The 13,962-nt window shown below is 39.9% G+C and overlaps 1 protein-coding gene across 1 annotated transcript in view; it reads left to right on the forward strand.

The window, feature by feature from the left end:
* The window catches only part of EDC4 (enhancer of mRNA decapping 4), a 516,382-nt gene that overhangs the window by 474,437 nt on the left and 27,983 nt on the right, over window positions 1-13,962 (forward strand). The window contains exon 26 of the mRNA XM_088470908.1: window positions 8,689-8,908. Within this exon, the coding sequence (XP_088327034.1) occupies window positions 8,689-8,908 (220 nt within the window). The remainder of the gene's footprint in view (window positions 1-8,688; window positions 8,909-13,962) is intronic.

The raw sequence follows: 13,962 nt of genomic DNA on the forward strand, positions 1-13,962 counted from the left end.
TGATAGATTTCCATGTAGTAGACTAACCGACAGTGAGTATGCTATAAGTTATGAGGGACTTTAAATCTGCAGAATCAGTTGGACAAATCACTCTGCTGGTGGATGTTAATCGGTGGAACTGCTGTACATTATGAAAACCTGAAATAATGCAACTTGAGAGAGAGAGGGTGGCAAACTCCCTGGCAGTGTTGGAGAAGAACATATGAAGCTGTCAGTAACACAAGTAGCACTCAAAGGATGTGTGATGAGATGTATGCAGCTAGCTGGAGCTCCTGCAACTCCAGTTCCCCACAGACCAGAAACGGTAGGTGTATCCACCGTAGATCTGATGGTCGGCCAAACTGAAGAATTACCCTGGAGGCGGGGAGGTCAATGAATTGCTAGACTGGAGGTGCAATAGAAAATTGTTACACAAACAAACAAGGGATGGAACCTATGTGCAGAAGAGTCGCCAACACGCTTCACTAATGCGTAGCAGTTTTTCATCAGAGATTAGTCAATGATTTACTGTGGATACACCTGCCACTTCTAGTTCCTTATACAGTATGTAAGCACAGATGTTTTAGTTTGGATCTAGAGAAATTAATACTGAAAGTGTTTGATAAGTAGGGTGAGAACAAGGATAGGAAAGTGTGCTGAAGACTTAGGGATTGTAGCCTTTCTTTGAGAAGGTGCCAGCAAAGATATCTAGGTGAATTAGAAATGCATAATGGCCTTTAGATTTAACAGTGATCATATCATTGACCCCCTGAACAACACGCAGTTTCTGTGGTGTGTTGGAAACTGAAGTTGTTCCAATATTTTTTGTGAGGCAGATGTAGGTAAGCCTCTACAGCTGCTTGGAGGGTCAAATGAGCTGAGCTGGGATAATAATTTTAGAATGAGTTTTGGTCAGATTTTTTTCTTTATTTTTCTCATCATAGCAGGATTCACTGCATGCTTGGATAGTGATGTAAAGATACTAGTACAGAGATAGAAATTATAGATAAGGTTGGAGATAGGGCTCAACTGATTTGTGACTGTATAGCGTCAACGGGAGAGTTGGTAGAGTAGGATAGGAAGGGAGTAAATACTCCATATTTATCTTGCATTCAATCAGTGACACCGGATAACCATGGTATGTAGAGGGTGCTGTTTCAGGAGTAGACACAAGTGCAAACTTACACTTATTTTTGGGCTGCCTCCTCTCCTCTACATCACATTGCGTTAAGCACCTTTACTTAATTTTTTTTTTTTTGGGAGGAGGGTGTTTATGCCCAGGGAGTGGGCACCATTTTTGGAGGCTGCTGTAAAAAAATTAATTTGTTATGCTTTACAGAGTTCAGGCATTGAACTCTGCAGGTGGGGGCATTGTAAGAGTGCTTTTGTGCACCTATTTGCCATGCCTTCCCCTTCACTTATTTTGCACCCAGAGGTAGGTCACCTGGTCACAGATTGCTGTGTGACCTTTAGGTATTTCTTCTATGGTGGTGATGAGCACCTTGTCTTGTTGGGTTTTCTGCAGTCCAGTTACTCTGTTTCCCAGGTTTGTGGGTGCCTTCTGGTTGTAGTGCAAGCTTTTGTGGCAGTTTTTTTATTCATGCTTGGTCTATGCATAATGTGGATAGTCTTTTGATGTCGTGTTCCTTGGTGTATGGGTTTCCTGATGCTCTCACATGGGTTGGTTACCACTTCTCTTAGGCTCCCTCTATGCAAGCCGTGGGAGCAGCTGTGCTGGTAGTGAGCTAATACCGTCCACTCGATCACCACCTTTTCTTGATTTCCTGTGTTCGCATACAAGGATGCTACCTTCAGTCAAAAAGTTGCTGTGTTTAGATTGGCTGAGCGTACCCTCCCCTTGCAGCAGCTTTTGAATGTCCTTTGGTGAGCCTTGTCTCCCAGATTGGAGCAGTGAGAAAATGGGATTCTTCATACATCCCATCTGGGGGCCACTTCAGTGCTGACTCTGGGTTAGATGAACTGGTAAATGAGTAGGTCACTAAAGTGTTAACTAAACCAGCTCAGCCCCTCTAACCCCTCCCACCTCACCCAGACATTTTTCTTTAATGCCAAAGTAGTAAGGCACAAATCTAGAGTGTAGATTAGTTTACTTTCTTTTACTGTATACTCTGCTTCAGTCCCTCTTTACAGGGCTCAAGCAGCCCCTGACCTTTAACTAGTATGATCCTGCTCTGCCCCCAGCTTACCAGATGCCCCCACACAGCAAGCATGTATGGGCCAGATGCTCTGCCCATGCCTGGTTCTGCAAGAATGCAAATCATCCTGCAGGGATCAGAAGATCAGCCATCTCTGTTACCGAGGTGGAGATGCATAAGGTGGGGGGGGGGGAAAGCTCTCTTTTAAGTTAAGGCATCCACAGCCTACCTACGAGTAGCGCTGGGCTGCATCACTGTAATCCGACAGCACCACTTAGAGTGGACCCTGTGACCGGGTAATGGAATCGGCTCTCCGCAGTAGTTTTCTCTGATAATCAAGGCAAGGTTTAGATGTCAAGTCCCCCTTTCCCCCCCCCCCCCAGTGCTGTGTTGCATGTAGCTCCTACACCTCGCTCCTTGGCAGTCTTTACCAGACACTAAGATGCCATTATGTAAAGCGGTTCACAGGCTGTAAAAATTATTCAAAGGTCGCATATAACCAGGGGCCCTTTGTGCATTTAGTGAGCCTGAGGTCCTTGGCGGGCCAACCGGGGACATGATGCATGAGGAGTCAATTTCGGAATGAGTGCATGGGGCGGACAATTGTGGATCTTACAAGACTGGTTGACCGCCACTCGGAGTTAAGTCATTTTGCCTTCCTGAAGCCCAGCAGGATCCTCTCTCTCTCCTTCTGATCTTTCTTTGGAGTCATTGTGGGCCTGTAATAACTAGTTGCCTCTGTAAGATGTCTGCTTCCATCGATAGGATAACAGCCTCGGCAGGGCCTTCCATAGCTAGAAAGTGTTCACGGCAACATCAGGCTGGTTTTCCTGACTAGTCCAATTCTGCAGATTCTTTCCATGAAGAGGGTGAAATCGTGGGCCCTGACTGGGAGGATCACACTAGTTGGGGAGAAAAATCTCTGGTAAGTTTGGGCATTCAAGATGTAATTGCTGCAGTTCACTAGACCCTAAATATTCAAGTAGAGGTTTCTGGTCTTTTCATGTTTTGAGAGCGGCTTGTCTTAAACCTGATAGGAATTTTAGGTTCCCCAATGTTTTAGATAGTCTTATCATTTTATCATTTATCATTTTATGGAGGAAGACACTACGATTTGGGAGGTTCCACTTCGAGTAGATGCTCCTATTGCCAGACTGGCCAAGGCTACGGTTATCTCTACTTCACAAGCAGTGATCTTACTGGATCAGACAGATATTTAGTAACAACAAAAGATATAATTTGATGGTGCACTAGGTCACAACAAATTAAAATATAACTTTTATTATCTTGTTTAAAAATGAATATAATCTGTAAAAATCATAACACCAGGATAACTCTACATATATTGTATGATATTCAAGCAAGTAGGGTGAGAAAACATTCTTAAAATGTGTGGCAGGATTATTCCAACTAAGCACTGATAATGAATTATATTCACTGGGATAAATAGTACTATTACAAATAAATTGGTCTCAAAAGGACTCTATCCTTTCGTCACCAGTGACTTGTAACATTTGTTGCAGTAATAACTAGCTTCAAGAAAAAATAATGTGTGTATGTTGTTTGATAACCTGGGATTGTAGCACTTTTTTTCCTAAGCCGTAATCCTGTATCTCAAATTGATAATAAATCAGATATAGTCAACTGTGATCAAGATCTGTTCTCTATATCAATGCATGTCTAATTTTATTGACCCATTCAGAAGAAGACAGAAAAAAATGTGATAATTGCGATTGCTAATAACTTATTCTCTCTTATCCCTCAGAATGTGTAATCATCAAAACAATTAGTAGCAGTGTAGTATAGTTTGATACCCAGTAGTGTCGGGTGTATAGCCAGCATTAGGCTTTATTGTTTTATGTATAGAGGGCACACTCTGCTATGGTCACTTTATTTTCTTCTATGGCTAAATAGCCACAGAGATGCCGTTACAGACTGATAATAATCACTAAATAAATACTAATAGCGACAAGCTCACACCCCCAGCCCGTTATTACAGGAATACGGAGGGGTTAATACTCAAGAACACATAATTGCTCAGAGGATGAGATATTTGATAAAAGGGCTGATAAGCTTGAGAAGAGATTATTGGTAAGAGGCTATAGCAGGAGGAGCACAAAAAAAAATGCATATAACTTGGCCAAAAAGAGATCGAGAGAGACCCTTCTACATCCTAAGACATATCCTGAAAATCAGATTGAAAATCAACCAATACGCATTATTTGTACATATTGAAAGGAGGGCCAGAAAATTAAACAAATTCTTCAGAATCACTGGCACATTCTTAAATCAGATCCTGATCTGAGCTCCACCATTGGGGAGAAAGTTCAAATGTGCAGCAGAAGATCCAAAAACATGAGAGATCTATTAGTACAGATTGTTGTTGGGTGGTCTGGGCACAGGTATTGGCGCGCTATATCCGCGTGACAACAGTATTAACTGGTAATATATACTTTTTAACTATGAGTCTTTCACAAAAAATGTTTGCCAGTAATCTACTAAGCCGGTGGAGCTCCCCTAGAGTCAGTAAATCAACCAAAAGAGCGGAGAGAAAGAAGACTCTCTTTTTTTGGGGGGGGGGGGGGGGGGCACTCTTGTATATTAAAACTTAAGTTTTATTGATATCTCATCCTAGATCTAACACCACTATTCACATAAATGAAATAAACACACACAAAAACAGACAAAAAAGTGGTCACTTGTAAGAGAAACAATATATCTCTCAATAGATACATTGTTCCTAATGCCAGAAGTAATTAAAATCGTATTAAATAAGAATTTTTAAATGACCAAAGAAGACTCTCCAAAACTGATCAATTTAGGTTATTTATACACAGAGCTATAGTCAAGCTCTCTCTTCGATGACATAAACCTGTAAACAGTTTTATAAGTTTAACAAAGAGCGAACGCACAGCTGCAAGGGTTTGTGAATGTTCCCACTTGCGTGATAGATCTAGCTGCGTAGGTATATCTCACTAAAGCAGTGTTGGCTAACCTTGACACTCCAGCTGTTATGGAACTACATAACCCAGCATGCACTGCTACAGTTTTGCTATTAGGGCATGCTAAAACTGTGGCAGGGCATGCTGAGATATATAGTTCCACAACAGCTGGAGTGTCAAGGTTAGCCAACACTGCACTAAAGCATCAGTGTAGTTCTGAACAGCATCTGTATTTCACTGAAGTAATGATCTGCTTTTGGCCACATGTCCGTCAGCAGAGGTGATCAATGAGAGTCACCCACTCCAATACAGATGATAAAAGATTTCCCTGCATCTACTGTCAGTTCCCAGGGATGGAGCTGATGAGATTACAGAAAGTTCAAGGAGAGAGAAGAAGAAATTTTCAGCTTAAATTACTAAGTACCATTGGTATACACAATAAAGGGTACCAAATGCTCTGGTCTGTGTTGTAATTATGTCAAATTAATATATAGTTATAAAACCACATAGGTTTTCTAGTAAAAGGGTGAAAATATTGTATCAAGGATTTCTGCTGCATACATGGATGTATAATCATAACATTATTCAATTTTGCAGTAATCATCAAATATCAGAGATTCCCTCCTATCTTATCAATTCTCTAAATGAGCAGGTAGCTGATAAATTCATTCGGATATACATTGTAAGTGCATATTTTAATAAGCACTAAATTACTCCAAAGTAAGCGGAAAAGCTGATAGAGAAAAGTTGAAAAGCAAAGTCTCCGTTCTATTACTACACAGCCATCTTGAACCAGACTTAAAAAACAAACCATCTTATTCTGGCTTTTTCAGTTGTGGTCACTGTAAAGCTTGTCAATATACTAGTAAAACTAAAGAATTTACAGATAGATAACCTCTAATGAGCTTTTTTATTGTATTTATCTTGACTGTAATTCTCAGGGGGTCATTTATTGTCTTAGATGTCCATGTAATTTGAAATACACTGGTATGACAAGTAGACCATTCAAACAGTGTCTCATCGAACAAGTGGGAAACATTGCAACGCTAAGTCTGATCGAAAAAAGTTTAACAAAACCCTTCAGTGGCAAAACATTGTTTGCTATGTCATCTTGGCAATCCACTCCACCTGAAAGCATACATTATGGAGAAGGTAACAAGAGACCTTCGTGGAGGAGATTTTAACAAACAACTCAAGAGAGAAGCATGTATGATTTTTTTTTTTTTGATGAATGGTACCCATCCATATGGTCTAAATCAGGGGTAGCCAACCCTGGTCTTCAAGAGCTACCAACAGTGCATGTTTTCCCTGTCTCCTCACAGAATCACAAGTGTAATAATTAGCTCCACCTGTGGATCTTTTCAAATGTGTTATTGAGTAATGACTGCACCTGTGCACCAGCTAGGGTGGTCTGGAAAACGTGAAATGTTGGTAGCTCTTGAGGACCAAGGTTGGCTACCACTGGTCTAAATGATAGGAATAATTACTCAGCCTTCTTATAATTATTCTGAAATTGCATTTAATTTGCTATATTTTCAGGTTTGTCCTGATCTCTCTAACATTATTAATAACATAATGTGTAAGATTTTTCTTTTAGGTACTTCACATTGTTTTGACGCAATTACTAAATTTAATTCACAATGTAATTATCTCTATTCACAAATATTTTTTGTACTATTTACACTTTATTATCATTATGTAGACAATAATAATTAACAACGATATTTTGTAATAGACACACTATGGTTATAGGTTTGTATTATAGACCATATATACAGAGTTAGTATCACATCTAATTCATATTTATTACAGTTATATTCACTAATAAGTATACATGTCACTCATGCACGGCACTTATATACTTTTTAATATTTTTTTATGATAAATCTTATACCCCATTTATTACAGTGGTCAGCTTTTTATGTACACAATATGCATGGTATGACTTCTTTTAACATCATAAACCTTTTCAGATTTAGATATTCCTTGATTAACAGTATTATCCTCCACCCACAACTTCCTTAGGGCAGATAGAAGAATGTCAATGTACTGTCAAGGAGAGTTGGGGCGGACTCATTCTGTCCTGTAACATGTTTGTAGCAAAGAATCTCTTACGACAAAGAGTACTTTATAGATCGATTAAATTCGTATATTGGTAGGGGAAATTTAAGGCCTTTACTGAGTAAGGAGAGTTTAAATCCTTCTTGGATTTTTCTTTCCTACATTTTCCTCCTCTCCTCCCTCTGGGCTTATATCCGTTTTTTTGGTGTACCTTTTTGGTGTTCAGTGCTATTTTTATTATTCAGGGGCCGCATAAGGAGCCATTAACAAGGACAGAGGCATACGGATATTATGCCTATCAAAAATCTCTCCTCTATACCAGTGGTTCTCAACTCCAGTCCTCAAATACCACCATGGGTCATGTTTTTGTGGATTTTTTAAATAATGCAGGTGAATTAATATATTTTGCTGTCAGTAATATCCCACCAGCTTCCTTTGACTCAAAACATGACCTGTTTGGAAACCTTGAGGGTTGAGAATCTCTGCTATATAAGATTGTCTCCAGAAAAATTGTTATGAAGAGCCAACCAACATGTTCAAAGTCTGTTTCCATTTCCAATATAATAAATACAGTGCATCCGGAAAGTATTCACAGCGCTTCACTTTGTCCCCATTCCTGATGGAGCTTGAGAGGTGCTGCAAAGAAGAATGGGCGAAACTGCCCAAAGATAGGTGTGCCAAGCTTGTGGCATCATATTCAAAAAGACTTGAGGCTGTAATTTGCTGCCAAAGGTGCATCAAGTATTGAGCAAAGGCTGTGAATACTTGTGTACATGTGATTTCTTAGTTTTTCTTTCTAATTAAAGTTGCAAAGATCTCAAAAATAAGTTTTGTTGTCATTATGGGGTATTGTGTGTAGAATTTTGAGGACAAAAATGAATTTATTCCATTTTGGAATAATGCTGTAACATAACAAAATGTGGAAAAGTGAAGCGCTGTGAATACTTTTTGGATGCACTGTAACGAGATGAGGGGTATTTAGTGAAGGTGGTGTTTTCAAGGACCTGCCATACCACCAGAAATATTCACTTTTTTGTAATCTGATATGCTACCTATTGAGAGCTCTTTTTTCAAACAAAACAATAGGCATCGAAATACAGTATATTTAAAAAATTGTGGTTAAGCAGACACATTGCAAATAAAGATTGTTGTCATTAAGTTGTACTTGACTTTAGGGCATTAAAGTGTTAAGATAAAATATAATGTTGATCATGAAATATTTAGTAAATGTATGATTATATATATATGTGTAAATTATGTATGGAGTGGCTCCAGTCCAGGAAGGTTCCTGCTTTACAAAAACCGCACTTCTCTCAAAGCTCAGTGTGTCAGCTGAACTATTAAAATGATAGCATAGGGGTGTATGCCACAGTAATAAATCTGATAAATGAAACGGATGTCAATGTTGCTTGAATCAGTTAAATTTATCAGTATGATTATATATGCATGCACACAAGCACATCCTTTTCTACAAAGGAAATTGTTAATAATGTAACATTTTGCATTGTGCTCTGATCTGATTTTTTATTTAATATTGGCTTTGTTTGTAGCATGCAGGACTCTATTCTGACGCAGGTCCAGAGAATCATCAAGGAAGAAGTAAACAATGCCATGAAGGAACAGCAGGCAGCCGTCACCTCGAGCATCATGCATGCCATGCGGTCTGCTGCAGGAACACCCATACCCTCCTCTCATCATGACTATCAGTCACAGCAGGCTCACATACTTCAGCTTCTTCAGCAAGGCCACCTCAACCAAGCCTTCCAGCAGGTATACAGTTTATGTCAAAAATCAACCTTCAGTTTTGTTTTTTTTCTCACTTGGATTAAGCGACAGAATAAATTAGATTAATTTTGGCATAAATTGACATATTACATTACGGAACATATTTCTATAAAAAAAATCTTTAGTAAAAACAATTATTTTATATTTGAGTTTAAAAATAATTTCAGAATAGTGTGTAATACAGTACATTCACTAGCTACTTTATAATGTTCACCTTTTGACAATCCAAAGGCACACTTTATCTCTACCACAAAGCACAAAGCCCCCTTGGCTCGTACATCTTTACCATGCTCTGTCAGTGGTATGCACTATGATAACCAATGCATCCCTCGTTATGTTAGCCTGTACAATACTGCCGGAATTACCAGTTCACCTGAAGACATAGGTAATATGCCAGAGTAAGTAGGTGATACACTTTGTGGGAGGACCTTTGCTTGTACATTACAGTATACCAAGCTGCAAACGATGTGTTCAGGTACATTTATTAAGGGTTCTGGACTATAGATAGACAGTAAAAAGGTCGACACTGTCTACATAGACACTAGATGTTAGACAGTCATTGGGTCGACTGGGACTAAAGATCGACAAGTACAAATTGTCGACGGATTCAAAAGGGCGACAAAAAAATTGTTTACACTTTTTTCTGTTAGGGTTAGACACTAGAGCAAGGGTTCCCAACCATGGTTCTCAAGGCACACAAACAGTCCAGGTTTTAGGGATAGCCATACTTGAGCACAAGTGACTTAATTAGTACCTCAGTTATTTTGATTTAACCATCTGTGCACAATCATGGATATCACTAAAACCAGGACTGTTAGTGTGCCTTGAGGACCGAAGTTGGTAATCACTGCACTAGAGGGTTAGGCACTAGAAGGGACGGTTTGGTCAGGCACCAGGAGGGAGGGTTAGGGTGAAGATTAGAGCTAGAAAACAAAAAAAAATGTCGTACGTGGCTTAGTAGTGTTTAACAAATAATCCAATAAGATACTCCCAATGGGCCCTATATGGACACTATTGACAGAGCAAGGATTGGGCAGAAGTTCCCATCCCCTAAAGTTGTTACATGGGAATCTACCACTCAGTAGAGTTCCGCTTATACTGTATATTCTATAGTTTAACCCGTGTTTTACTGTAAAAATGTTTGCTGTGATTATACACTATTTTGAAATTTTAAAGATAAAATTATCGAAAGTGCTACCCACTGTGCATAGACAGGTGACGTGTAAGTACTCAGGCTCGAATGTTCCAGTCGTTTAGCCCACAGGTTCTCAAACTCTGTCCTCAAGACCCCAAAGAAAACCGCAAGTGAAATAATTAGCTCCTCCTGTGGTTCTTTTAAAATGTGTCAGTGAGTAATGAAAACATCTATGCACCTGCTAAATGAACTTGAAAATGTGACCTTTTTTGGTGTCCTGAGAACAGAGTTTGAGAACCACTGTGTTAGCCCATGCACAACAAACCAACGTCGTTCAGACATATCAGGTTAGCCCTGCAGAACAGCCATTGTTTATATATATCATACAGATATACCAAGGCATCTGTATGTGTGTACGGGATTCCCGCCGACTGACCCATATGCCAGCCGCAGGAACCGCTGACAATGACTTATCTTCTTATTCCTGTGTCCAGGCATGTTGGGTGGCAGATTGGTACGTGTATATGCATAATTTGATTGTGCAGAACACTTAGCATATAACTGAATCGGTCGGCCCATCGGGCAGCCAGCCAATTGATCGCTAAGATGTGTACCCAGCATTAGTTACCATAATGCAGGAGACATTGATTCTGAGGGAGATCTCGCTAAACTAGAAATTGAACAGATTGCACCATTGGATGTTGCCAATATCTAGAGCAGTGTGACTCTATTATAATAAATCAAGCTTGTTATTATAACCTGTATGCTGTACCTTTGTAGACACCAGTCACTGTTGCACCTGGTCTTACACCTTGTACATTTTATATCTCACACTTTTGCATATTGCCAACACCTAGAGCAGTGTGACTCTAAAGCTGCATACACACGTAAAGATTTTCTGCCTGACCATCCAACTAGTTAATTGGTTGGAATGAAAATCTGGTAACGTATGGGAGTAAATGATGATCAGCAATTTGCTCCTAAATGCCAGAAAAATGGTCGTTAGACAAGTTTGTTAAATGTTTCATCTAAACAATTTGTTCAAACAGTTTTTGGCCATTTTCCGGCGTTTGGGAGCAAATTGCTGATTGTCATTTGCTTTCATACCAGATTTTCATTCTAACCAATCAACTAGTTGGATGGTTGGACAGAAAATCTTTACGTGTGTATGCAGCTTTATAATGAGCCTGCATGAACAACCTCTGTTTTCTTGTTTATAATCTGGTAATTTTTTCACATTTGCGCTCATCACATTGCAACATAATTGTGGATGGAGACCTGGGCCACATGGCCATGATGATGGCTGCAGTGCCATTTTCAAAAATACTAACTTTAATAAACAGTCCTGTCAGTGCCAAATTAATGTCCTGGAGCTCAAATTTATGATGGGCCTATTGTGTGCTGCTGCAGGGGGTTTGACAAGTGCCGCAGTAGTGTGACTGGTGATGTGGGGTCGTGACCAGTACAGTGTAGGTGTCATTTACATAGGGGTGTGGCCTGTGCTATGGGTATGTTTAGTTCCATGGAGGGCATAGCTAGCGCCTACCTTCAACCTTGTGAAAGGATGCATTGTGTGCCCTTTGTTGTGTGCCAGAATAGTGTATATTTATAAAACAAGAAAAAAATTCCAAAATTATTGGCATATTAACGTTTCGGGTGTTATCAACGTTTCAGAACTTATATTTATGCGTCTGGTAATCCTGATGAAAAAATTAATACAACTGCTGAAACGCTGATAACAAACGGATTTAAGTGTGCTTTATACAAACCGTCCAGAGTGCCGCCCGTTCTCCATACGGCTGCTGTGTGTACAGTATGTATGTGTGTGTGTGTATATATATTTATATATATATATATATATATATATATATATATATGTAGGAGATAAAGAGGCGCACTAGGTTACAACGTGACACTTAAAATAACTCAACAATACTTAAAGTAACACAACATTAAGTATTCAAAATATAAATAAACATAAGTGACACTCCTCAAAAATCATTGAGTGGCAGCTCCAATAAAGTGATGAGGTATGGCACCCACAATAAGAAATAATAAGTGAAATAAAGGAGCGCCTACTAGTGCACATGAAAACAAAGTGAAAAAAAGTGAACCGTAATATATCCGCTACTTATTGAAAGGATGTTGCTTCGGTCAAATGACCAATGAAAGAGAAATGAAAAAGAAAAAACAAGAAAACAACATAGTGTGTACCGTCCTATACTGTGTATAGCTTCATAATCAATAATAATCGGCTAGACCATTTTGGGATTCATTCCCAATTACCTAGAAAACTGTTTCAAGGCGTATTGCAGGGTCAGAGACAGATTATATTTAAAAACTTATTTAATTGACACAGTATCCAAAAAATGGTAAAAAGACACACGTACAAGACATAAAAATATTAAATGCTTATCTGTCCATATGTGAGGGGTTGGTGAACAGAAAATCCCAACGCGTTTCGTCCTTTTATGACTTCATTATGACTTCCCCTAGACTGTCAATAGTGGCTTTGGGGTGAAAACTGTTTTATTATCTTGTCACTTTAGGTAATTTTATCGAATATATAGATCTGTTTGTATTTATTATATGCATATCTGTATTACTATTTGATATGAGCTTTATTAAGCTATTTTCATTTAAATGTAATTGTGTATATTTTTTTATGTACGTCATGATCACACTTCTTGTTTTTTTCACATATATATAGTTTTGTGTATTGTTTGCTGTTGTTTGGCAACAGCCACATGATTTCTCGGCCTCTGGTCAGACGCAGCCCTTTTGTTTTACGTCACATGGTGTACTTTACACCTGTGATTAGTGTTTGCTTGATACCAGCTGTGGGACGGCATCTGACGTGAGGCGGGTGAACAGTAACCTGTAAGTATTTAAGGTTGTTTTTAACATATTGTACACTGATGTCTGTCCTGATGACGGGGTAGCAGTCCCCGAAACGTCGTTATTAAAGACACTGATTTATACCTTTTTTTGCAAGTCTTGGAGTGATGTCTCTTTGTTGTTATTACATTAAGGGCTTTTTTGTCCTGTTGGAGGAAGGCACCCAAGCGTGTTCAGTCGGGGTTTACAGCAGCCCAGAGTGCCGGAGTCAGAATGATATATATATATATATATATATATCAATGTATATATTTCTTCATCGGAGTCCATAGGGATCCACAGTGATACCATGGGGATATTATGGTTGGAAGACCAGGCACCAAACAGTTAAAGCTTTGGCTCCCAGGATGCCTAGGGTCCTCCTCCATATATACCATGCCCCTAGCCATAGGACTTCAGTTTGTTCATTTGGTGCGGCAGGATTCAGACACACCTTTGTAACAGGGGACTGCTCAGGCAGTCCTCCGCTTTTATTTCGTTTTTTTGAGTTGGCAGCACCAAGTGTCTGTATTAAGACGCACGTACTGCGACTCCATCTACTACCGCTGGGCCACAACATCGTGCTGGTGATTTCCGCGGGTCGCGGCTTAGCTAGCAGTAATGCTGTGACCCGGACTGCACCGGATCCTTGGAGATGTCAGGTAAGGCGATTCCTTACTTACGAGGAATAGTGTGTGGCAGTCCGTGTTTTTGGTGGCAGAGATGCACCAGAAGCCGCTGCCGTCAGGGCCCGGGATTGTCCACCTCCTCACTACACCAGGGCCTTATTGTCTGATGCTGGGAATCGTCAGCAGATGCATATCTGCTGCCACGAGGCCATCGTACTTGTCTAGTTAATGCAGCTTAGGGGAGGTGGGCGCTCCCACGGCAGCTGCGACCCAGACACAGTCCCTACGAAGGGTTTCACGCATCTGGGTTACTCTGCCTACCCTCCACGTTGACTCATGGTCCACGCTCAGTGCACCCTGTAGCTGTTGGTCTCAGGAGGGCCTGGGTCAGTCTCCCT

This window comes from Taudactylus pleione, unplaced genomic scaffold (genome assembly GCF_031769625.1).
Source record: "Taudactylus pleione unplaced genomic scaffold, aTauple2 ptg000106l, whole genome shotgun sequence".
NCBI lineage: Eukaryota > Metazoa > Chordata > Amphibia > Anura > Myobatrachidae > Taudactylus > Taudactylus pleione.